At 41.7% G+C, this 25,937-nt stretch overlaps 1 protein-coding gene across 1 annotated transcript in view; it reads left to right on the forward strand.

Annotated features, from left to right (window-relative positions):
- The window catches only part of SDAD1 (SDA1 domain containing 1), a 78,480-nt gene that overhangs the window by 36,644 nt on the left and 15,899 nt on the right, over window positions 1-25,937 (forward strand). The window contains exons 15-19 of the mRNA XM_073637319.1: window positions 5,105-5,202; window positions 10,659-10,735; window positions 14,612-14,741; window positions 14,828-14,919; window positions 19,686-19,876. Coding sequence (XP_073493420.1) covers window positions 5,105-5,202; window positions 10,659-10,735; window positions 14,612-14,741; window positions 14,828-14,919; window positions 19,686-19,876 — 588 coding nt within the window. The remainder of the gene's footprint in view (window positions 1-5,104; window positions 5,203-10,658; window positions 10,736-14,611; window positions 14,742-14,827; window positions 14,920-19,685; window positions 19,877-25,937) is intronic.

Consider the following 25,937-nt stretch of genomic DNA (forward strand, 5'->3'; position numbering starts at 1 on the left):
TCATATTCAGGAAGATGAAGCACCATCCTTGGGTTTTCGCCAACAACGAAGAATTCAACTGAATCTTTACCAGGGAATTAAAGCACTCGGAAAAGCGCTTTCAGAGAAGAAAATGGATGGAGGTCTTGGATCCATTTGCATCTGACCTCCTACAGAAATGGGCAGAGTCTTCCCCAGTGGACAGTCCCGGCTCTCCACTAACACTATCCTCCCCCTTTCCAATGGGGCCTCGCTGAAGGATCCCTCTGACAGGCATATCGAAGCTCTCGCTAAATCTGCCTTTGAGGCCGCGGAATTGGCCCTTTTTCCGTCTTTCGCCGCAACATGGGTATCCAAATCTGTTTCAACCTGGGCAAAACTCCTTCGCCAAGGTATTGTCGGGCACTCCCACTGCCGAATTAGCAGATGTAGCAGACCAGATTGCCCACGCAGGGAAGTACCTTCTGTCTGCTTCTCTCGATGCAGCCGCTTGCTCAGCTGGCTATCCAGACTTTTATGGCTGATAGCAAGGAACGCTGACTCGGTATCCGAAAAGTCTCTCACCAGTCTCCCTTTCCAGGGCTCCTGGCTCTTAGGAGAAGAACTAGTCAAGATAATTTCGGACGCCACGACCGGAACAGCAACCGCAAAGACAATTCTTTGGCCCAGGAGGAAACCCTCATTCAAGCCAGCCCCTTCCTGGCGTCCACGAACCCACAAGCACAGGTCCTCCAGGCTCTGATTCAACAGATTTTCTTTGGCATGACGGGTCGCCCCCACCTGGGAAGTCTATCGGTGGGCGGCCGCCTTCTTCGCTTCCGAGACGAGTGGTTCTCGGTAGTCGACGCTTGCACCCGGAACGTCGTCTCCTACGGCTACAAAATAGAATTTTTAACCCTCCCCCACATTCTCTCGTTTTTTTGAGTCTTGCCCTCCAAAGAACTCCCGTCATTCACAGATTCCTCACGGCTATCAATTTACTCCACAAGGCAGGTGTTCTCATTACTGTTCTCCGTCAGGAATGCTTTTTGGGTTTTTATTCAAATCTGTTTGTTCTCCCAAAGAAAGATGGCTCCATTCACCCCATCCTGGACTTCAAATTATTAAACAGACAAGTTCGTCTGCGTCACTTCAGGATGGAGTCTCTTGGTAATGGCCTTCCATGGAGCCCAAGGTGTTCATATGCTCTGTGAACATTCAGGATGCCTATCTGCACATAACCATTTTCCTCTCTCCGGTTCTGCATGAGTGTACTGGGCAAGATGGTAGCCTCAAAGGAAACCGTCCCATTTGCTTGGTTCCACACATGCCCTCAACAGCTCTTTCTCCTTTCAAGATGAAACAAGTCCACTTGCTCACTGGACCGGCTTGCCACACTTCCCTCCTGGATCAAGAGGTCGCTGGAATGGTGGAGACATTCTTCCCTCGTTCGTCGCGGAACATCATTTGTGAAAATGTGTTGGAAGGTTGTAACAGTTGCCAGTTTGCTTGGTTGGGAACAGTTTTTCAAGATTTAACAGTTCAGGGCCGGTGGAACTTTCAGGAATCGTCCCTTCCCATCAACATTCTGGAACTCATGGCAATCTTCCTGGCTCCTCTTCACTGGCAGAACCTTCTCTCTGGCTGTTCGATACGAGTTCAATCCAACAATGTCACGGGGGTGGAATACACCAACCACCAAGGTGGAAGTCTGAATCGAACGGTGATGTCAGAATTGTCTCCGATCCAGTCATGGGCCGAATAGAAGGTACCAGCAATCTCCGCAGTTACACATCCCTGTAGTGGACTACTGGGCCACCAACTTTCTCAACCCAGAGGCGGTGACTTTTTTCCCTGAACCAGACAGTCTTCGACAAGATCTGCCACAGATGGGGAACTCCCCAGTTTGTATCCAGATCTCGCGACCCCCTAGCAGTCGCCTCCGACGTTCGATCTCCTGGTCCCAGCTCTCCATCCCATATCTGTTTCATCCTCTGCCACTGATGCAGGCTGGTAAAGAAGATCACGGTGTAAAGAGTGCCCGTCATACTTGTGGCTCCAGACTGGCCCAGAAGACCTTGGTACGCGTAAGTAATCAGTCTCCTCCCGGACTTTCTGTGGAAACTTACAGATCTTTTTTACGGCACGGCGGTTGAAGCCGAGGTCTGCTGGTTTCTTCGATCTGGTCATCCAGACCATGATCAGGTTGAGGAAGTCTTCTTCCGCTCGCACCGTTCGTGGAAGGCCGCCTTCAGCTGGTGTGAAGCCAATCAGGCCGCCCTCATGGTTTTTGCTCTACCATGCCTTTTTTGCAGTCGGGCCTTGAATCTGGCCTGTCCCTTAGTTTTCTTAAGGGTCAGGTCTATGTACTGTCCATTCTGTTTCAGAAGAATCTGGTTTCTCGTCCTCAGATCAGGACCTTCCTTCAGGGGGTCGCACACTCTTTCTCCTTACTGACCCCTGGTAGAGCCTTAGGACCTCAACTTAGTTCTGGACGTCATTCAGTAGTCCCAATTCGAGCCGCTTCGAGAGATCATTCTCCTTCCTCTCCTGAAAGGTTGCCTTCCTAGTAGCTATCACCTCGATCAGATGAGTGTCTGAACTTTGGGCTCTTTCTTGCCTTTCCCCTTACCTGATGTTCCCCCAGGACAAGGTGGTCCTGTGTCTGATCATATCCTTTCTTACTAACGTAGTTTCCTCCTTTCGCCTTAATGAAGACATACTCCCGTTGTTTTTCTCCGGCTCCCTCTCTGGAGCAGTCACTAAACAAGCTGGACCTTGTAAGAGCACTACGTCTCTACCTCTCTAGGATGGCACCCTTCAGACGGGCGGATTCTCTGTTTGTAATTCCAGACCATCTTTGCAGAGGCCTTCATGCTTCTAGAGCTACCATTGCCCGCTGGATCCATTCTGCCATTCTGGAAGCCAATCGGATAAGGGACAGAGCGCGTTCATCTAGGGTCATGGCTCCCTCCACTAGCGCAGTGGGGGCCTCCTGGGCCATCCGTCACCGGGCATTGGCCTCACAGCTTTGCAAAGCTGCTACATGGTTTTCCATTCATAATTTCACAAAGTTCTACAGGGTTCCCACCTACGCCTCGTCGGATGCGAATCTTATTAGAAAGGTCCTGCAAGCTGCAGTGGCTCAAGCTCCATTTGAGAGTACTGTCTTTTTGCCCACCTTTGGGACTCCTTTTTGATGTCCCATGGTTTCCTGTGTCCCCTAATTAAGCGATAGAAGATGATTTTGGGTACTCACCGTAAAATTTCTCTGGGCCTTCATTGGGGGACACTACACCCACCCTTGTGTAAAGTTATTTTGTTTCAGCTATGTTGCCTTTTTGTTGCTTCTCCTACTGCTTTCTCACTCATTAACTTTGTGCCAGATGGTAAGTGTACACAGCTGGGGAGGAGCTAACTTTTTTGCATAGTGTAGTAGCAGAAGCATACACCTCCTAGTAGCAGAAGCATACACCTGTGATTTCCTGTGTCCCCCAATGAATGCTTCGAGAGAGAGGTGTTACAGTGAGTGCCCAAAATCTTGTTTTTCAAGTTTTCAATGAGTTCACATTCTGAAGATGATTGAATATCTTCATTGACCTGAAATTATCTATTTGAAAGCAATACATTAATGTGCTACAGATAGAGCGCTAGATACCGCTATATGATAGTATTCATTGCCCAGTAAATCGTCTACAGTTAACATTATGCCGATTTTTCTTCACCACTCTGAATATAAAAAAAAAAAGTCTAAAAAGACATCGACAAACTGGAGCAAGTTCAGAGAAGAGCGACCAGAACGGTGACCCGTCTGCAAACCATGTCCTATGAGGAACGGTTACAGGATTTGGGAATGTTTAGCTTGCAAAAAAGAAGACTGAGAGGAGACTTTATAGCTGTCTACAAATATCTCAAGGGCTGTCACATTGTAGAAGGATCATCTTTATTCTCATTTGCACAAGGAAAGACTAGAAGCAATGGGATGAAACTAAATGGGAGGAGACACAGATTAGATATTAGAAAAACTTTTTGACAGTTAGGGTGATTAATGAGTGGAACAGGCTGCCACGAGAGGTGGTGAGTTCCCCTTCAATGGACGTCTTCAAACAGAGGCTGGACAGACATCTGTCTGAGATGATCTAGTGAATCCTGCTTTGAGCAGGGGGTTGGACCAGATGACCCAGGAGGTCCCCTCCAACTCTACCATTCTATGATTCTATGATTAACTCTTCGAGAAATGTTGCAACTAAGGGCACGTTTGTAGAAGATGCATTAGATCCCCACCACTAATATTGACCTTTTGGGACATTATCTGAGTCTCCTAACCTTGGTCTGTGCAATAATTTGAGTCTGAGAGGGGCCTAAAGACGCTTCTGGGACAACTTTTAGGGTTAATTGCCATTCTTTATGTTTTAAGATAATCCAGGTTTTCCTTCTATTTAAACTTTACCAATAACCAGAATTTCATATAATCTATAGGTAGATTTTCACATAAATTTAAGATACGGCCTTCAGTATCCTTCTGTGTTAATACACACAAGTCAAGCAATGGGACTGATTCCATTGAGAAGTATGTTTTACAATTCTCCCAGTTTCAGAAGAGTGAAATATCAACCAAACTGGGAAATAAGAGCCTACAGGAAGCCTTAAAGGGGTTGTAACACGAGTAAAGTAATCAATAGATCTTTGGATAATTTTAAGTTCCACAATTGGATGTGTTAAACGAAAAATGTTCCTGTGCTGAGATAATCTTATAAATGTGCCCCTGCGCTGAGATAATCTTATAAATGAGCCCCTGCTGTGTACTGTGCAATGGCTGTGTCTGACCGTCCAGGAACATGGTCATTTAAAATGTACTTTGTTTGTGGGCTAACACCTTTTAAGTATTCTAAAGATGTCTTCTGCATGCAATTCAACTCTATCTTTGCAGGGGCAATGTCAGAAACCCACATTAGAGGATGAATGAAGATTGATACATTGAATATTTTAGCTGAAATCTGACATTTGCCTCTTTGGTACACCACCAAATCACTGTTAACTGCTCCTCATCTTTGAGAAAATTGTATCACAAAAGGCGATGTTGGATCTTGCAGTATGCGCCTTCTTGTTGTGTCTTAAATATTGTCCTACGTTTTTGACTTTACAGAATAAATGCCATAAAAGAGATAACTGCTCGGTGTCCTTTGGCAATGAAAGAAGAGCTCTTACAGGATCTGTCACAGTATAAGACCCACAAGGATAAAAGTGAGTATTTCAAAGACTATAAAACATTTTATATATTTAAAAAAATATATATATAGCACTTTCTTCTGTGTGTGTGTAATATATATATTATATATACAGTACAGACCAAAGGTTTTGACACACCTTCTCATTTAAAGATTTTTCGGTATTTTCATGACTTTGAAAATTGTACATTCACACTGAAGGCATCAAAACTATGAATTAACACATGTGGAATTATATACTTAACAAAAAAGTGTGAAACAACTGAAAATATGTCTTATATTCTAGGTTCTTCAAAGTAGCCACCTTTTGCTTTGATGACTGCTTTGCACACTCTTGGCATTCTCTTGATGAGCTTCAAGAGGTAGTCACCGGAATTGGTTTTCACTTCACAGGTGTGCCCTGTCAGGTTTAATAAGTGGGATTTCTTGCCTTACAAATGGGGCTGGGACCATCAGTTGTGTTGTGCAGAAGTCTGGTGGATACACAGCTGATAGTCCTACTGAATAGACTGTTAGCTGCTTTTTTCTTTCCATAATGCAAATTCTAAGTAAAGAAAAACGAGTGGCCATCATTACTTTAAGAAATGATTGGGCAAGCTTTGAATGTGTCCCCAAGTGCAGTTGCAAAAACCATCAAGTGCTACAAAGAAACTGGCTCACATGAGGACCGCCCCAGGAAAGGAAGACCAAGAGTCACCTCTGCTTCTGAGGATAAGATTATTCGAGTCACCAGCCTCAGAAATCTCAGGTTAACAGCAGCTCAGATTAGAGACCAGGTCAATGCCACACAGAATTCTAGCAGCATACACATCTCTACAACAACTGTTAAGAGGAGACTGTGCAGCAGGCCTTCATGGTAAAATAGCTGGTAGGAAACCACTGCTAAGGACAGGCAACAAGCAGAAGAAACTTGTTTGGGCTAAAGAACACAAGGTATGGACATTAGACCAGTGGGAATCTGTGCTTTGGTCTGATGAGTCCAAATTTTAGATCTTTGGTTTCAACCACCGTGTCTTTGTGCGACGCAGAAAAGGTGAACGGATGGACTCTACATGCCTGGTTCCCACCGTGAAGCATGGAGGAGGAGGTGTGATGGTGTGGGGGTGCTTTGCTGGTGACACTGTTGGGGATTTATTCAAAATTGAAGGCATACTGAACCAGCATGGCTACCACAGCATCTTGCAGCGGCATGCTATTCCATCCGGTTTGCGTTTAGTTGGACAATCATTTATTTTTCAACAGGACAATGACCCCAAACACACCTCCAGGCTGTGTAAGGGCTATTTGACCAAGAAGGAGAGTGATGGGGTGCTACGCCAGATGACCTGACCTCCACAGTCACCAGACCTGAACCCAATCGAGATGGTTTGGGGTGAGCTGGACCGCAGAGTGAAGGCAAAAGGGCCAACAAGTGCTAAGCATCTCTGGGAACTCCTTCAAGATTGTTGGAAGACCATTTCCGGTGACTACCTCTTGAAGCTCATCAAGAGAATGCCAAGAGTGTGCAAAGCAGTCATCAAAGCAAAAAGTGGCTACTTTGAAGAACCTAGAATATAAGACATATTTTCAGTTGTTTCACACTTTTTTGTTAAGTATATAATTCCACATGTGTTAGTTCATAGTTTTGATGCCTTCAGTGTGAATGTACAATTTTCATAGTCATGAAAATACAGAAAAATCTTTAAATGAGAAGGTGTGTCCAAACTTTTGATCTGTACTGTATATATAGTAGTGGATCAATGGTGAGGACACAAAAAGACTGCATCAAGAGCAAAAAATATAATCTGCAAGTAATTGGGTAGCGACAAATGAATGTAGAGGTGGTTAAATGTTGCTAACAGTAAAAAAAAAATGCACAGAATATACAGTATGCTTCAGGGTAATTAAAGTAATGTGATATGACCACTAGGTGGCCCCCACAAAAAGGCACAAGGCTCATATAGCTATCACATAACCCAAATGAATCATATTGAAAAAGATGAAAGTGCAAAAGCAGCAGTGAAGAGAAGGAAAACAATGTATGGATTTAAAGCAGGGCTGTGGAGTTGGTAAGCCAAACCTCCGACTCAAACTCCTCAATTTCCATGACTCCGACTCCACAATTCCGACTCCCTCATTCATGGCTCATGTTTAAGTGATAAATTTACTGTAGCACAGATTAATCTCAGCTAAAAGTCTAGAGCAGTGTTTCCCAAACCCCATCCTCACGCCCCCCCACAGGTCATGTTTTCAGGATCTCCTTAGTATTACACAGTTGATTGAAGCATCATCAAGGCATCGGGAATTCTCTCACCTGTGCAATACTAAGGAGATCCTGAAAACATGACCTGTGGGGGCCGTGAGGACTGGAGTTTGGGAAACACTGGTCTAGACCCTTAGATCAGGAATAGGACAGACATTTCATAACTTTCCCAAATTCTTATGAAATAATATTCTCCACAAACTGCATTGAACTACTGTACCCAATTTATTTATTTTAGGAGTCGAAGTCGGTCCATTTTATACCAACTCCACCAAAATGGACACGGACTCCGACTCCACAGCCCTGATGTAAAGTGACAAGTGCTTACCTGTAGAATGATATGTCCCTGCGTGCATCTGCAGCCCCAATTTGCGTTTCGCATGGGCTTCCTCGGGGGGTTGTGTGGGCATATGTGAGAGCATGTTTTTATATATGCCTCCCATCAGGTGTAGAGGATCAATACCACAATAATTGCAATAAACTCTCAGAATATATTGATGCAAAAACAAATTATTATCTTTTTTTAAATATTGTTTTTAATCTGTAAAAGTAGCAAAGCATAATTTTTTTTTTTAAATCAAGTATCTCTGTAATCATACTGATCCGATTCAGTCTCATCACTTGTATTGCACAGTGAACCATGCAAAAAATAAAAACACTAACTGAATTGCTGGTTTTTGTTCATTCTGCATCTGAATAATCTGTTTTGTATAGCGATCAAAAAACGTTATGTGCCCCAAAATGGTACCAAAAAAATCTCAAACTTATCACACAAAAAATAAGCCCTCATACAGCTGTGTTCACAAAAAATAAGTTACAGCTCTCAGAATATGGCGACAAAATAACTTTATAAAATTTTTTATTTTTTTTTACTATGGCATAGTAGCAAAACAGAAAAAAATACATAAATCTGGTATCGCTGTAATCGCACTGACCCGAAGAATAAAGTGGTCTAATCGCTTATACCGCACGAGGAACAGTGCAAAAATAAGAGCTATTGTACTGTTATCTATTTGTTCATTCTCGCTCACAAAAATAGGAAAGAGACTCTGCTCACATTTATCCTCCGCTCTCCGCTGAACCCTTACATTGGGATTTCTGTGTAAATTCCAAAAACTGCGATTCAGACAAAACCCCGATGGAATCACTTATGAGGCAGATGGAGTCATTTTGGACTGGTCTGTGTTCTGGTGGTGTCACGTTATTTTAGGCGTCTTTTTAGGGCATAAGTCTGGTTGACCACACATCTGTGCACGTCTTAGAAAGATGGATACCAGCGGAACAGATTCCAAAGTGTCTCCATCTGCCTCATTGCAGTGAGTGGTTCCATTGGGGGTTTTGTCATAATTGCATTTATGTGGGATTTACATGGAAACCCCAACATAAGTGCTAAGCGTAGAACACAAGAATGTGATCCCAGCCTTGTACTGAAAGCGATCAAAAAATGTTATGTACCCCAGAATGTTATCAATAAAAACCTCTAACTTATACCGCACAAAACCAGCCCCCACTCAAGTCTGTCACTGGAAATGAGGGGGTCCCACATTACTGGCAGAACAAAGATTCTGAGGGGGTGGGAGCCATGTCGTTTTTCCAAATAGAATCCAGTGAAATCTGCGCTCCCAAATCCAAATGCCCCCTCCTTCTGAGCCCCACTGTGCCTAAACCATAGTAAGCAGCCACTTGTTTGCCATTATTGTAGTGGGGAGAGAGCACTTAACAATTTACGGGGTGCGAGTCACTAGAAGCACAAGCTGGGCACAGTGTATGGGGGCACTACAATCTATGGGAGCACAATGTATGGACACTAAACTGGCTTATTTGCAATTCTCCAGAATAAAGCCTGGTGTGGATGTTACGAAATAGTCACCGCAGCCGTAGAGTAATTCATTGAGAGGTGCAGTTTCTACAATGGGGTCAATTTGGGGGTTTTTATGCTGTTCTGACACAATTGGGGCTCTGCAAATGTCGTCCTCAAACTATTCTAGCAAAATCTGTGCTCCAAAAGCCAGATAGCGCTCCTTCCTTTTCAGCCCTAACGTGTGGCCTAACAGTAATTTCTGACGACATGTGGGGTCCAGTTTCACCTATTAACCCTTGTGCAACTGACACATTTGCAACAAATAAAATATTTTTTACCACTAAAATGTCATATTTCCACAACCCATTGTTATAAAATTCTGTGAGGCACCTTTGGGTTCAAAATACTCACTAAACCCCTAAATGAGATCCTTAAGCAGTGAAGTTTCCAATATGGGGTCAACTGGGGGAGGGGGGGGGGGGGGGTTCTGTTGATCTGCCACCTCAGGGGCTCAGCTAATGGATCCCACAATCTATTCAGTGGAATCTGCATTCTGAAAACCAAGCAGTCTCCTTCCCATTCAATCCCTGCTGTGTGCTCATACCGTAGTGTACAACCACATATGGAGTGCTGCAGTGTTAGGTAAAAATTGCATAACAGATTAGGGGGTTCGTTTTCTCATATTACATCTTGTGCAAATTATAAAATTGGTGCTAAAACAGTATTATAGTGGAAAAATAAAAAAAATAAAATTGTTTTCATTAGCTTTTTCCATTAATTCCTGTTTTAGCACCTAAAGGGTTAAAAAAAATTCCCGATAGCAGTTTTGAAGTATTTGAGGTGTAGTTTTTAAGATGGTATCACTTGTGGGGAGTTTTTGATAGACTCTTCAAAGTCCATTTAAATCTGAGTAGGTCCATAAAGAAACAGGTTTTGTAAATGTCTCGAGAAAATTAGAAATTGCTGCTATACTTTTAACCCTTCTAACATCCTAACAAAATAAAATTACATTTGAGAAATGATGCAGATGTAAAGTAGACATATTGGAAATGTTATTTCTTCATTTACAGCATGACTAACTGGTGTTACGATATAAACATTGAAAATTGTGAAGTTTGCGCCAAAATTCTGGTATTTCCGCAAACACAAAACATATTGACCTAAATTTACCACGAACATAAAATAAAATGTGTCACGAGAAAACAGCCCTAGAATCACTGGGGATATGTTGAAGCGTTTCCAGAGTTATTACCACATAAAATGACACTGGTCAGATTTCAAATATTTTTCCTAGTCATAAAGGTCAAAATTGGTTGTCACAAAGGGGTTAAACATTTCTTGGTGGTACAAGAGCTCTTTGAATGATGCATGTACAAATGAAAATGTTTTATTATAGTTTGGATTTTTTTTTGTCTGTGTCCCAAATTAGATGTATCCATGTCGGCCAGGGCGCTGATCCAGCTCTTCCGTACATTAAATCCTCAGATGTTGCAAAAGAAATTTCGGGTAAGTTTTAATTCTGCTTTTAATAGGTGTTTTTATAGAGACCTTTTCATGGCCATATAGGGTCAGTTTTCAAAATCATTCAGTCAGTGAAACTTCGGTCAGTCACATTTTAATTTTCTGTAACATTTATTATTTACATTACTGAATACCCACATGTTAAAGCGCACCTGTTAGCAGGATTGTGCTCCGTAAACTACATACACTGTCAGGTGGGTGACATTACACTGATTAAAATGATACCTTGGTTGATGAAATCCGTCCTGTGGTTGTTGTGTAATCTTTACTTTCAGTTTGTAGATAATGATATGCTCGTTCTCCGGGGTGGCCTGTTGGGGGCGCTCTATCTGGTGCTCTGCTTACATATTCATCTGTATGCTCTTATGACTGCTCACTGATTGTTCACTGACCTGCCTCCTATTTTACCTAGCCCCGCACTACTAGATGCATTATGTAAAATAGAAGGCAGGTCAGTAAAGGCACGGTGAGCTGTCATAAGAGCATACAGATGAATATGTAAGCAGGGAACCAGATAGAGCCAATACCACAGGCCGCCCCGAAGCACGAGCATATCATCTCCAAAATGAATGTAAAGATTACACAAGAACCCCAGGACAGCTTTCATCAACCAAGGTATCATTTTAATCCGTGTAATGTCATCCGCCTGACAGTGTATGTAGTTTACTGAGCACAGTCCTGTTGACAGGTGCGCTTTAATGCGTTATACAGGTGCATCTCACTAAATTAAAATACCATCAAAAAGTTAATTTATTTCAGTTCTTCAATACAAAAAGTGAAACTCATATATTATATAGAGTCATTACAAACAGTGATGTATTTCAAGTGTTTTTCTGTTGATGATTATGGCTTACAGCCAAGGAAAACACAAAACTCTCTTGTTAATTATTTTAATTTATGCATGTTTGACCCTCTGAAATAATGGGCCTTACATCAGGACAAAAGTAATTTTAAAAGAGAATGGAGAAGTCGGAGTATTTCTCCCAAAGCGAATGACTTATGTTCCTATGAAACAATTATATATTTGAAGAGAGCCTGTGCTGGGGAAGAAGATACAATGACTAGGAATGTCATCTGAACGTAGAGAGAAAGGAAATAGATTATACAGAGGATATGATAGGTTTCAAGACAAAACTTTGAAGTTGGAATAAACATTTACCAGGATGAAGGTCATGTGCGGAGAACAAGCATGGCAAACATAATTGGTTCGCACAGAGCAGTCACCAGACTGGAGGAATGGGCCTCAAGCTTATAATCCTGTGATTGAAGCACAAACTTGAAAAGGAGCTGGTCACCCAGACCAATTGGGTTGTGCCATTAAAGTTATTCACGGAAGGAAGAAATAAGTTTTACTTCTTTGCAGGCAATCCAAACATTTTATCACTCCATTCAAAAGTGTTTCCAAAAAATCTAATCAAGGTGTCCTGTATTGGGCAAACAAGCTCTTCTATCAGATGGTCATCTTAAGAACTAGAGTAAAATACACCTGACTTTTTCCTCCAGTGGACTAGAAATGGCTATTTTTTTAGAGGAGAAAGTCCAATCAAAAGAAGTCTGTGGACAAGAATGTAAGGATTCATTTGTAGTCCAAAGAATATATTTGCAGACCGAGCATCTGAAATGTATCCTAACCAAGAGGGCTAAAAATGGTAAAGCTTGCTAACCCCACCCCAGAAAGCCCAAGTAGGTGCTCACCTTCATATAGAGTATGGCCGTTAGGAGCTTGATTCCTGTAATGTGAACATTAGGATGGATGGGCTTGAAGGCTTTTTTTTCTTATGTTTAGATAAGCCATCTTCCCCTGTAGAACTGGTGCTAAAGTGAGAACAAGAACCAGTCTCTTTGTTGTAAAACGAGAGTCAGTTTATTTTGGAGCAAGGTTACTTTATAGGTGAGAACCATTAATGAGAAGGCCTGTGGGGAAAGCTTATTCCACTCTTGAGCCTCATTTGATGACGAGATGCACAAAGTTGTAGTGACCTTGACTTTAAAGTCTGACTTTGGAACAGGGCTGTGGAGTCTGAGTCTGTGTCCATTTTGGTGGAGCTGGTGTCAGTATAAAATGGACCGACTCCTAAAATACATAATAAATTGGGTTCAGTAGTACAATGCTGGATGTGCAGTAAATGTTTTCATAAGAATTTGGGAAAGTTATGAAATGTCCTATAAAGGTCTGTTCTGTTCCTGATCTAAGAATCTCTGCTTTTAGTGGAGATGAATCTGTTCTACACTTTATGTACACGCTCAGTAGTGAGGCAGGGCTGGGGAGTCAGATGTTTGACTTACTGACTCCACAGCCCTGCTTTGAAATGGATTTCAAGTGACCATTTGAAAAGACATGGAAGAGGAGCATCTGCCATGGAACAGGAGATCCAGATATCTGTAGAAGAATAACCTGTCTGAGTGCAGACACTTCTTGTGAAAAATCCATTTAAGCTTGTGATGCACCAGAAGGATCCAGAGATCTTAATCTGTAGCATCTTTCAGGCTAGAGCAATAAATTGTAGGTGGTACAAATTAAAATGAGTGACCCTCCCCCTCTAAAAAAAAAAAAAAAAAAAAGTTTTTTACAGTTTTAAAGAGCGCACCGGAACGAGCGTCCAACTGAGGAGTCAAAGGAAGCAGTACACCTTCTCCTCTTATGCAGACTGTTGGAAAGGTTGTCCAGCAATTATACTTCATTGGGCATCCTTGTGGGAGGTTTGAGAAATCAAGAAAACTTTAACAAGTGTTCTAGACAAGCATCCTATCCAGTCGGTCTGTAAGTTCATATCATGTGGGACAGGCTGCGAACAAGCAAGGGCCAAAGATGGCCACTTCTGAGCCAGGTAGGTATTGCAGGATGGGTTCAGGACCATCTCTGGATAGAGTAGCACCTAGTGTAAGCAAAGACACTGCTGAATAGGGGTAGGAGCTCTCTTTAAAGTTTTGGAGCAGGTAATTACACAGTTAAACAAAAGGGATAATCTGCAGGTTTACAATTACAAAACCTATATAGGGTGATACTACAAGAGCAGGATGCCATATTAACTGCAAAGTCATGGAAGTTATAGCACCTAACAATAACAGTTACCCTGTCTATGGAAAAAGAGAATGTGACAGCTTGATGATAATTTTGATTTTCAGGAAACGTTATCCCCAAAGGCTGTGAAAATGCCTAAAATAACAAACTGAGTGGATATTCACAATCCCCAGATCCAGATCCCCCTGCTGCTGCTCGGGTATCGGTGCATTGGCTGCAGCAGTGATGCCATATCGACAATGCTGTAGCCAACCGTTACCAACTCATGCTATCTACCTAGTCAGTCGCTGAGCTCAATGATTTGCTATAGCAGTGATGTGCACAGTCGATATGACGTAATCGCTGCAGCCAATACAGACTGGAACAGCAGTGGGGAGCTGGCGTTGAAACCAGGGAGGGCGAGTCCTCGATCTGTTGGTTATTTTAGTTTTTATTTCATTTTTTTTACACCATTTTATCGCTCTTCTTGCAACCAAGGATGGTGGATGATCCCACGGCTTGTGCGAGGCAGAGAAACTAGGTTGTCCAGGTCCACTTTATTTTCAGTGCGTCACACCTAATGATCATCACTGCCTCACCTTGTGAGGGAGAAAATAAAAAAAATAAACTAAATTAATAAAAGTGGAGACCTTACTTTTTGCTTACACAAAGATAAAGCTTTTCAGTCCACTGTCTGCAGGCGGGATATAGGCTGCGGAGGAGGAGCAACCACTTTTACATTGGTAGTAGAAGCAGCCTATACCCATAATCTTCATGTCGCCTGCGGACACAAATGAAAAGTGAGGTTTTGTGTAGTATAAATTCTGTTCACATTCTAAACATTTAATACATTTACACAGGGTAAACCAACAGAAGCATCTACAGAGGCAAAAATTCATGCATATGGAGAATTGGTTGCAAAAGACTATATTCCTGGAGCTGAGGTGTTGGAAGTTGAAAATAACGCAACAGAAGAAGCAGGGGAAGATGGTAATTGAAGACACAAAATGTCAATGACAGAGTTGAGACCTTTGAAAATATATTAACTTATTATACTGTATATGTTGTGTTCTCAGATGGCTGGGAAAGTGCAAGCCTTAGTGATGATGATGAAGATGGGGAGTGGATAGATGTCCATCACTCATCTGATGAGGAACAAAAGGAGGTTGTAAGTATTGAAACATGGTTTAATATTTCCCAATTTTAAAGAGGACTTCTCACCACTAGGGCTCGTTCACAAGACGGTATTTTTCGTCCAAGTGCTGTGGACAAAACAGAACACACTCTGACCAATGTTATCCATTGGGACAGTGCCGAACGATTTTTCTCACGGTCTGTGTGTGTGAAAAAATTTCAGCATGCACTAATTTCTTCCATAAATCGTATTAAACTTCCCCATTCAAGTCTGATTTTTATGGATACATTGCAATCCTGTAACATAGGAAACTGCATATGGTCTTTTACTTCTTCCTGCTGCTGTAAATAACTGATTGCATATGGACTGTACACGGTTGACATGTGAGAAAATATGTCGTCCTAATTTTCTGGATAACACTTTGATTTTTTGATTTTTTTTTTTTTTAAATACACCCGAGTGAACCTACCCTCAAACATAATTATTACAGTAAGAAATCAATAAATATAGCAAACCCTCTAATAAATTATCTTTGGATATGTAATGACTGTTAATAAGTCATTATAGTTATGAGAGAGCCACCCTAAATACAGACTATGGGAACAGATATCTTTGGATTGGCAGCTCCTCGTGCTGTGTTCTAGTAGGAAATGTCCCCAGATTTCAGGCTGTTTATCAGCAGTGTCCTTGCTGACAATCTGGTGGTGGTTATTGCAATGTCCAGATGTCTAATGCCATGATAATTCAATTGATCCATTGAGCTGGTGCATTTAAATTAATCCTGTATGATACTCTTATTCTGGGCTGTTGTACAAATGTGTGATGTGCTATGCTGTTTCTTGTGAATCCAAGCCTACGTCATGTCAATTGAGCTGTTGTATCTAAGCCGATCGTGTTTTGTAGTGTGCTGATTCACCACTGTACATAACCCCATTCAGATAGTGCTATTTATCAGTGATAATGTTTTGATACTACATTGGTGAACAAGAATTTGAGCCCATGATATTGCAGTCAGTCCTAGTTCAGTATATCTAAAGTTAGGTTCATAGTCATACACTACACTACACTGCATTGCATCAGGGGAAACCATACACGTCTCCAAAAAATACAGAATTCAAATGGGATCGCTGACCAGAACAGTCATTATAATGAGGCAGACAGAATCACTTTGTCTGGCCTACGTTCAAGTGGTGTCCGGCTTTTTCGGTGCAAACAAACTAGCGGGTGTAAGACAGCCCTTCAGGGATGAAAATTCTTAACAAATTACCCAAAGGGGTAAATAAACCCTATTTAAGGGATGTGATAAAACTTGACTTTTATTTGATTTGAATAAAAAGTGGTCTAAGCAGGGCTGTAGAGTCGGAGTCTATGTCCATTTTGGTGGAGTCGGTATAAAATGGACCGACACCAACTCCTAAAATATATAATAAATTGGGTACAGTAGTTCAATGCAGTTTGTGGGGAATATTTTTTCATAAGAATTAGGGAAAGTTATGAAATGTCTTATAAATGTCTGTCCTATTCCTGATCTAAGGGTCTAGACTTTTAGCTGAGATGAATCTGTCATACAGTAAATTTATCACTTAAACATGATCCATGTATGAGGGAGTGGGAGTCGGTGTCATGGAAATTGAGTCTGTCGGAGGTTTGGCTTACCGACTCCACAGCCCTGGTCTAAACTAGTACAAATTACTAAAGTGATCTTATATCTTTTCTATATTAAATAGGGTAGGATTCCCTAACCTAGAAATCCTATTGGCTAATTTTCCTAAACATATTACTAAGGCTGTTCTGTCCTACCTAAGCCATAGCTGCAGTCCGTGCATTTATATAGCACTATCACGGAAAGTATGATTAAGTAGTATATATAAGAGACACTAAAGCTGATTAAAAGTAACTCAGCTTGAACAGGCTTCCTCAGGGGGCTTGGGCCATAGCTGAGGAAGCCTGTTCAAGCTGAGTTACTTTTAATCAGCTTTAGTGTTTCTTGTATATACTACTAATCATACTTGCCCTGATGGTGCTATATAAATCCATGGACTGCAACCAGGGTTTACGTAGGACAGTACAGCCTTAGTAATATGTTTAGGAAAATTAGTTGATAGGGCCGGATTCCCTAATCCTAGGAATCCTATTAAATATAGAAATGATACAAGATTACTTTAATACTTTTAAATAGTTTAAACCACTTTTTATTCAAATTAAATAAAAGTTTTATCACCTCTCAAGTAGGGTTTTTTTTTTTTTACCTCCTTAGTAGTGTTGAGCGAGTATGTTCTGTCCGAGTATGCTCGGGCCGAGCTCCGAGTATTTATAGCTGCTCGGTGATATGCTTGAATCACTTCCGTGTGCATGATTTGCAACGGTTTGACAGCTTTATTACATGTGAGGAATGTGTAAGAAATAGACATTCCTCACATGTATTAAAACTGTCAAACAGTCGCAAATCATGCACACGGGAGCGATTCAACCATATCACCGAGCAGCTATAAATACTCGGAGCTCGGCCCGAGCATACTCGGCGAAAGGGTTAACAGAACATACTCGCTCATCACTACTCCTCAGGTCATTTTAAATGTCTTTTCAGATGGACACAGGTGTGATCTACCACACCTAATAAGTTGGACACAGCTGGATCGGAGGCCAGGCGGAGTACAAAGTGCCTTCTTCTGCCTCATTAGAGACTGCTGTCCGGGGTTCCATCTGTATCTCGTTTTTTGAGAATTTGTTTGGTACCACAGACATGGTGCTCATTGTATAGAATGAATGTGAACTAGGCCTAAGCCTTTCATTTGTTATACTGTATACTGAGCTGTGTGACACTGCTGCTTGGCAGTTGTATACAAGGATATTGTGTGGTACTGATCAGGTGTATCTTTTTAACCATGTAATTTTTTGAAATTATGCTTAAAGAGGTGGTCCGAAGTCAAACTAAATTTTATTTTAAATTCCTATCTATTTAGTGCCATAATCTAATCTATTTTCTAATATACTTGTATTAAAAATTCCCTAACTACGGTACTCTATCAAACTGCTGTTCTATTATTTTTCCCTATTTCCTGTGTGATGATGCTTCGTTTGAGATTCCCAGTGCATGCTGTGATACTCAAACGAAGTGTCATCAGAGCAGGGGGCACACTGCGGTCACTGCCACTTCTCCTGCCCCCTCCCTGAAACAAAGCGTTATCAGTGACGCTCGTTTCAGGGGCTGTACTCGTCCCTGCTGTGTCCCTCCCGGCGATCTGCACAGTGACAGCGTCCGCTCAGATCAGTAATAATCAGCCAGCAACAGAGATGTTAGATTACCTAGCATGCAGGAGACCAGTGACGTCATTGGGGAGGCGGCGCAAGTCTCCTGCATGCCGGCTATTCTAACACATCTGTCGTCAGCTGATTATTACTGATCTGAGCCGACAACAGAGCGGACGCTGTCACTGTGCAGATCGCCAGGAGGGATACATTAGGGACAAGGACAGCCCCGAAACTAGCGTCACTGCCGCTTCGTTTCAGGCAGGGGGGGCAAGGGCTGTGGCAGTGACCGCAGTGTGCCCCCTGCTCTGATGATGGTTCTTTTGAGTATCCCAGCATGCACTGGGATTCTCAAATGAAGCGTCATCACACAGGAAATAGGAAAAAAATAAAATAGCTGTTAGTGTAGTTAGAGAATTTTTAATACAAGTATATTAGAAAATAGTTTTAGATTATGGCATCAAATAGATGGGGATCTAGAATGAAATTTAATTGGACTCTGGACGACACCTTTAAGTAATAGGTTAGATATACTTATTGTGTGTTACTGTCTGCTAAGCTGATGTAGCCTAGCCTTTAATGTATGATGGTGTCTGCTTTGTGACATTGTGCTACAGAGACACTGTATCTAATCCTTTCATGTGTGATACAATGCTTCAGAGCTGTTGGATATTGTATGTTTGATACTGTGGTAGTAAATTGGTGTATTATGTGTGATGGTGTATACAATTCCTATTGAATATACATATTTTTTTGGGCATATTTTTACTGTACACTTATGCAAGAACGGAGTATGTACATCATTATACTCCAACATGCTGCTTTTCACCTTTTGTACAACTACCCGCATGCTTGCACAACTATAGGTTGGGTAAGTATAGTGAGAGTTGTAGTTTCAAAACAGCTGAGGCTTCACAAGTTGTCAAATAATGTAGTATACCTATTGCTTAATATCTATAGTTGCGTTTATGCCACTATTGGTGGAAAGTGAGTCTCAAATTGAAGATCTGAAACCTCTGTCACTGCAGCTCTACTCCCCGCCCAGCACCGCCTCCTCCTGTTTGACTGACTGCTCCTTTACCTGAAGTCACACAGCATGCACGCTGTCAGTCATGCCGAATGAAGCGGCAGTTCTGTAGAGAATGAATGAAGGAATGGAGTGGTGGTCCAGCATCACACCTGCCGTTCTATTTTATAACTGGTAAAAAATTCCCCATTCTGCCAATCAGTGCGGGTACCAGCAGTCCGACCTTTAAAAAAAAAATAAATAAATAAAAGTGCCTCATGCAGAGCTTTTTTTTTTTCTTTCCATTTAATCCAGATGGACCCCATAATAATAATCAGTGTTGACCCACTGCTTCTGTTTTTCACATTTTTTGTTCCCAAAAAGTCCCCCCACCCCTCTCCCCCGAACTGACAAGCTAAAAGGCTGACAACAGCGATGGCTCTGCAAAATTAGTAGTACGCAAAGATAACAGTGGTACCTCTTTATTCAAGGTGATTGCGTCACACAACTGAAGTGCTAAACTATGTGTCTTGGGCTTTTGTAGGCAGAAAAGCTACAAGCAATGCCAGAAGATGAGCGAAAGGCTAAAGCTGCTGCTGTCAGTGCCAGCAGACTTCTTACCCAGGAAGAATTCAAGAAAATCCGTGTTGCACAGTTGGCAAAAGAAGTATCATCTGCACCTGGGAAATCAGATAAGAGGAAGAATATTGAAATAGACAGTGATGAGGAAGACGGGTTTGTGTTGCTTTTTGTCCTATTTTGTAAAAGAATAATTTTTGGGTTTTGTACATGTCTATTCTAGTATTAGGCCATGTGCCCACGTAGCGTTTTTGCGGCGTATTTACGGCCGCGAAAACGCTTGTAAAACAGTCTGTCATGCAAAGCAATGTGAATTTGGATGTGCTGTGCACATGATGCGCTAATTTGCGCGCCGAATTCGCATTGGTTTGCAAAACGCAGCATGACCATTTCTACCGCGATTTACGCTGCAGCATAATCGCGGTGCGTGTGGTACCTGGGATGAAGAGGAGACTACAACTCCTCTTCATCCCGGCTACCACGCGGTGAAAAAAAGAAATAAAAAAAGTTAAAAATAAACAAAACCTGTATATTCACCTCTCCGGCTGCCCCCGGTCTGCTCTCCTGTCTGCTCCTGGCCGCGTCTTCTCTCTTCAGCGTCCTGCAGTGTTACTGTCAGGACCTGCGGTGACGTCATTTAGTCACCTGATGGTCACGCGACCGCTGACGTCGGCGGTCAGGTGATGGTCGCGTGACCATCAGCTGACTAACGTCACCGCAGGTCCTGACAGTACACTGCGGGACGCTTAAGAGAGAAGACGCGGCCGGGAGCAGACAGGAGAGCAGACCGGGGGCCGCCGAAGAGGTGAATATGCAGGGTTTTTTTTTATTTTTAACGTTTTCATTTTTTTTTTTTTTTTTTATTTTAGATGCTGCATTTAAAGCATCTAAGTTCCCACATTATAAATCCATGCCGGTTGCATGGATTTATATTGTGTGATCAACTTGTCAAGCACTTTTCCAAGTGATGCTCAAAATCGCTTGGAAAAGTGCTTGAAAAAACGCATGTAAAAACGCTTCTCTCTGGCAGAAAAAACGCATGTAAATCTGGATGAGTTTTTTCTGCCAGAGAAAGGCAAAAACGCTCTGCATCAAATCTGCTACGTGGGCACATAGCCTTAAGCTTAAAGAGGTTGTCCATTACTTTATCATTGATGACCTATCCGCTGGCCGCAACTACTCTGACAGATGCTCTGTCTTCTGATAGTGCCCACGACTGGGTACTACACATCTGCCTCCTATTGATTTTGAATAGGAGGCAGATGTGCAGGCCTCAGAACTAACAGCCAGGTGGTACCTACCTGGAGCCGGCTCAGGCAGGTCATAGACCTCTCCTGCTGGTGATTCTACTGCTTCACATCAACAGAGCAGCTCTTCCTTTTTCGGGTTACTCTGTCGACAGGGTGTAACTTCTGGTGTCATGCTTACAGACAGCCAGCTTCCCGCAGTGGACTTGACATCAGCAGTCATGCCCCTTCGACAAAGCAGAGCAGAAGAGAAGCAGCTGCTATGTTGACGTGACATCAGCGGAAGGCGCTGAATCGCCTTCTGGAGCACTCTGTGACTGTTGTGAGCCAGATCGGCAGCGGGAAAACAGGCAGGCGGTTAGCAGCTACCTGCCTGTTAATTCTTAGGCCCATAGTATAAGAAATGACAAAAAAAAGTCCCACATGACCACCTTTTAAAGGTAAATATAAGGTGTATGTAAAAATTAATATTTCCACTAGATAACAGTTAAATCATTCATGTAAAGGTGGAGGTAGTTTTTTTGTGTTGGTTACAGGGTATTACTGCAGTTTCAACCCCTGAAAACTGCTGTCTTATTAAATGAAAGTTAAAGGGGTACTCCGGGGAGATAAAAAAAAAAAAATATATTCTAATGGCTATGCCTTCATAAAGTATAAAGTTAGCAAAAATATGAATAGTGCTATTTGTAGCCCTCACAGAACCTGCAATTCAATGTGGCGCTGGAGCTGCTCCTCAGTGCTCCCCCTCCCTTCATAACAGTAGCGTGGTGTAGCTGTTTCACTGTAAAGGGCGAGGATGCACAGTGAGATGCATTCAAAAATTCTGCTCAATAGGGCCATTTGCTGTCAGTAGTTATGGCTTTGGGCTTTGACATGTGAGGAAGATGGTGGCCTTCCTCTAGCACAATGCTGAGAATCATCATTTTTGTTATTCCTGTGCCACAGACAGCTGCTTTTCCATTGTCCAAGCGACTGAGAGAATTCGGATCAGTTCCGTGATGAGCAGGTGTCTGGGATGACACCATAAAAGTGAGGAACACTTCAGTACAAGAGCACATTTGTATGGGGAGAGGTGTAACACTGTGGTATCAGGATGTGGGTGGATTTTGGGGACTGGATGAGATGAGCACTGAGTAAGACGTGCTTCTCTTAGCTCTGCATACCAGAGACCTGGTATCCTCATTTATGCCTACTCAACGGATTGTCAACGCTTAAAAAGCATTTGGAGAATTTTCTGATATACTCGGGACTCTTTTGCGGACATTTTGGAGGATTCTTGGCTTAAAATGCCTGAACCTGGAAGGAAAAAAGAAACCGCTGACGGTTGCGACCTAAACTGTCACAGCCTGTGGAGACCTACAGCGCCATGACAACCGGGAAAGCCAATCAAGCTCCAGTGAAAACCTCTTCATCAACAACTGACCCCTGGGACCTGGAGGGTGACCTTTTCGCACTTTCAAGCAACTCCTCTTCAGCTGTCAAAAAGATGAAAGAATACCAGCAACTAATACATCCGCCGCTGTGCCAAGACTCGAGTGCAAGCCACTCATCTTCCATGGATCCAGCGAAGTTATCCTCAAACTTCCCGGACCATAAAGAAAAGACTCCTCTCAAATGGACTGGGACATCTTATCGGAAAGACAGACCTGCAGCTGGAAACCGGAGCTGAGACTTCAAATACCGCGTCCATGCTCCTCAGCACAAGCCTCCTGTTGCATCCAGACACTGCGCTGTCTTCCTCTTCCACCCAGGACCTCAGGAAGAAGACCCCTCTTCCTCCTGGTGGACCGATGCAGTTTATCAAGAAGAGGGTTAAGCGCCAGAAGACCAGAGCCGGGGCTTTATTTACTGAGACCGCGGCTCGGGCGGTGAGTAGGTTACCTCAGCCACAGCGCGCGATCCTTCACTCCCGCCGACTTCAACCAATGTGTGCCACCCCCAAATCTCAGAATGTGCCTAAACTTTAAGGGGAAAATCCCCAAGGGATATAAGACACCCCTATTACCCGCACTAAACTCTGGTATAAAGCAAAGGGGAGTATTACAAACCCAGATCTCTTCTGCCTCTGCTAAGCCTACTGCCGACCAGCCGCAATCTCATATACCCACAGTGAACATTAGTAATGCACACTGTAAGGAGTTTATATCCCCCAAACAAATGGTCATTCCACAAAAGGGGAAACAAAACAGGGAAAGACTCCATTAGTTCACAAGGAAACCCTGCAATCGCAAAAGATACCCTTCCTACTTTAAGACAACAAACCCAAAAAGGGTCGACAATCGATAAAGGTCTCTTAAATGAGGATATTATCAAAGATATCTCGGGGGACAAATCTATTGCTAAAGACCTGAATAAGTCCTTCTTTATTGAAGATAAAAGTTCTGGATACAAAAGAAAAGATTGGACAGATAGCAATAAAAATAATGAATAGTCTTCCCTGTCCATTTCTGATTACGATGAGGAGTCTGTCAACTCTTCCCCAAACCCAACGCCGTTCAAACAAAAATCAAAAATAGACTTTCATACACCACCGGGTTCTTTATCCATTGACCGTGTAGATCAGTTTTATGGAGGCTCAATCCTCACATCCAGAGGACTCCCACATTAACCTGTCCCCATCTGAAATTTTACATATGCAATTATTTTAAAACTACAATATCTTTGATGGATGAAAATCTTAAAATATTTGATACACTTCAAAATTCAATAACAGAAATAAAACAAAGACGAAAATACAGAAAAGAGTTGATAATATCTCATCTAGACAAGACATATTAGATTCAAATTCGGCCCTGAGATCTGAAATTAAAATGCTTAAAACCAAAATCATTGAACAAGAGGATAGAAATAGGAGATGCAATCTTAAATTTAGAGTGATGCTAGAAAAAGTCCCTCTGACAGAACTATCCTCCTACATAAAAAAAACATCCTAAAAAAAAAAATCTTCCCAGCTATCTCAAAACTTGAATTGGTTCTGGACAGGACACACAGACTTCAAAAACCAAAATCTATCCCCAAAGATTTACCTAGAGATACCATTACGAAATTTCACTTCTTTGAGACCAAAGAAATGCTCCTCAAACATTTGAGACCACAAATCCTTTCCGCCACCATATGACACAATCAGGGTTTTCCCAGATTTCTCTAGAGAAACTTTGGGCTTCAGAAAATCCCTGGGAGAGAGAACTTTAACACTAAGACAAAATAACATCCCATATTAATGGGGCTTCCCTCTGAAATTACTGATCTTACTTGGCGGGAAAACACATATCGTCACAAACCAGGAGGAAGGTCGTCTCTTTTTAAAGAACAATTATCTCCTGGGAGAGGAAGAGGACTTCACTTGACTTTATCCAGATATTCACTGAGGATTCTTCTTTCGTTTCTTCGGAAAGCCCGAATTTGTCCATGACTTCTCACATTTATATCTAATAGTTATTTTTTATCTTGAAGAACACATCCCTTTTACATCTGCAAAATTCCAGGTCTTCTGTGCAGAGCCTTGCTGAACTTTTTTTCTTTTTCCTTCCAGTTAGGTCAAGGAGTGAGATATTTTATCTTTTTTCTTCCACTCCCACCTCTGTTTTCTGAGAAACATTTAAAGCTTGAACAGTCCCTTGAAGCGATATTCCACTTGGAAGGAGGCTGTACAATCAAAGGCGGACATAGTTTCTTTCCAAGAAACTAAATTTAAAGAAAAAAAACCCTCCTAAATTTAGCCATAGATCTTTTCCTTATTCCTTTAGATCTTCATCTTCAGTTAAAAAGGCTGGAGTTCATACCGCAATGAGGAATACCATTATCTTCCAATTTATTGATGAAATAGTAGATCCATATGGATGATTCCATATTTTATGTGAACTGGAATTTGTAACACATACGATTGTCAACATTTATGCTCCTAACCTAGGACAAATTACATTCCTCAATAAATTGATAAAGAAGGTAAATAAAATTTACAAAGGTATCCTCCTCATTTTAGGTGACTTTAATATCATCCCAAACAAGCAACTTGACTCTACAGCTTCTACTAGGTGTAGTAGGCATTCCTTAAATAATTGGTTAATAAAAGAATAATTGTATGATGTATTTCATTGTTTGAACTCCTCAAGAGAAGTCTCCTTTTTTTCCAATTTACATAAATCTTATTCACGGATTGATTTAATACTCGCTAACATATCATCTATTCAAAAATTTGTAGAAGCCTCCATCGGTCATATTACATAGTCAGATCATGCCCCAATAACATGCAAATTAGGGATGTCATCATTAACCCCCCCCCTCCCAAGAATGGAAAGATAACTAATTTTTCTTTAATTATCCTTTATATAAAAAGAAAATAGAAATTGCTCTGGAAAATTATTTTAAAGAACAGAATTCCCCCGAAATATCTCCTGTTTATGGAATGCCCACAAGGCTGTCATTTGCGTAATTTTGATAAAAATAAACTCCATTCACAAAACAAAGACTAAAGAACAAATAAAGGAATTACTCAAAAAATCAACAGAAGAAAAAAAATCAACAAAAAAACCCATCAACCCAAACACACACTGATCTATTAAAACTCAGGTCAGAATTTAAAGCCCTACTTTTAAAAGATTACAATAAAATGATTACATTTTCTCAGCAAAATTTTTATTTCTCTTATAATAAAATGTCCAAACTTACCACAAACAGAGTGAAAAATCAACGTTTCAAATCAAGAATAAAATCCTTAAAAATGGGAAACCCAAACAGTTACTCTTCACCCCCCCCCCCCCCCCCAAATGATTGTAGATCAGTTTGGGAAATTTTATTCCATAATCTAAAGGACGACCCCAACAATTTACAACCGAATACAGAAGATATTAACAAATTCCTAGAAGAGGTCTCTCTACCTAAACTAAATCAAGAACAGCTTTTTAATTCTTTAAATGAGCCCTTCACTATAGAGATAATCTCTATTACTAAAATCAAAGACAATAAATCCC

Source organism: Phyllobates terribilis, unplaced genomic scaffold, assembly GCF_046119375.1.
Source record: "Phyllobates terribilis strain yellow unplaced genomic scaffold, ASM4611937v1 Scaffold_1__5_contigs__length_1240528914, whole genome shotgun sequence".
Classification (NCBI taxonomy): domain Eukaryota; kingdom Metazoa; phylum Chordata; class Amphibia; order Anura; family Dendrobatidae; genus Phyllobates; species Phyllobates terribilis.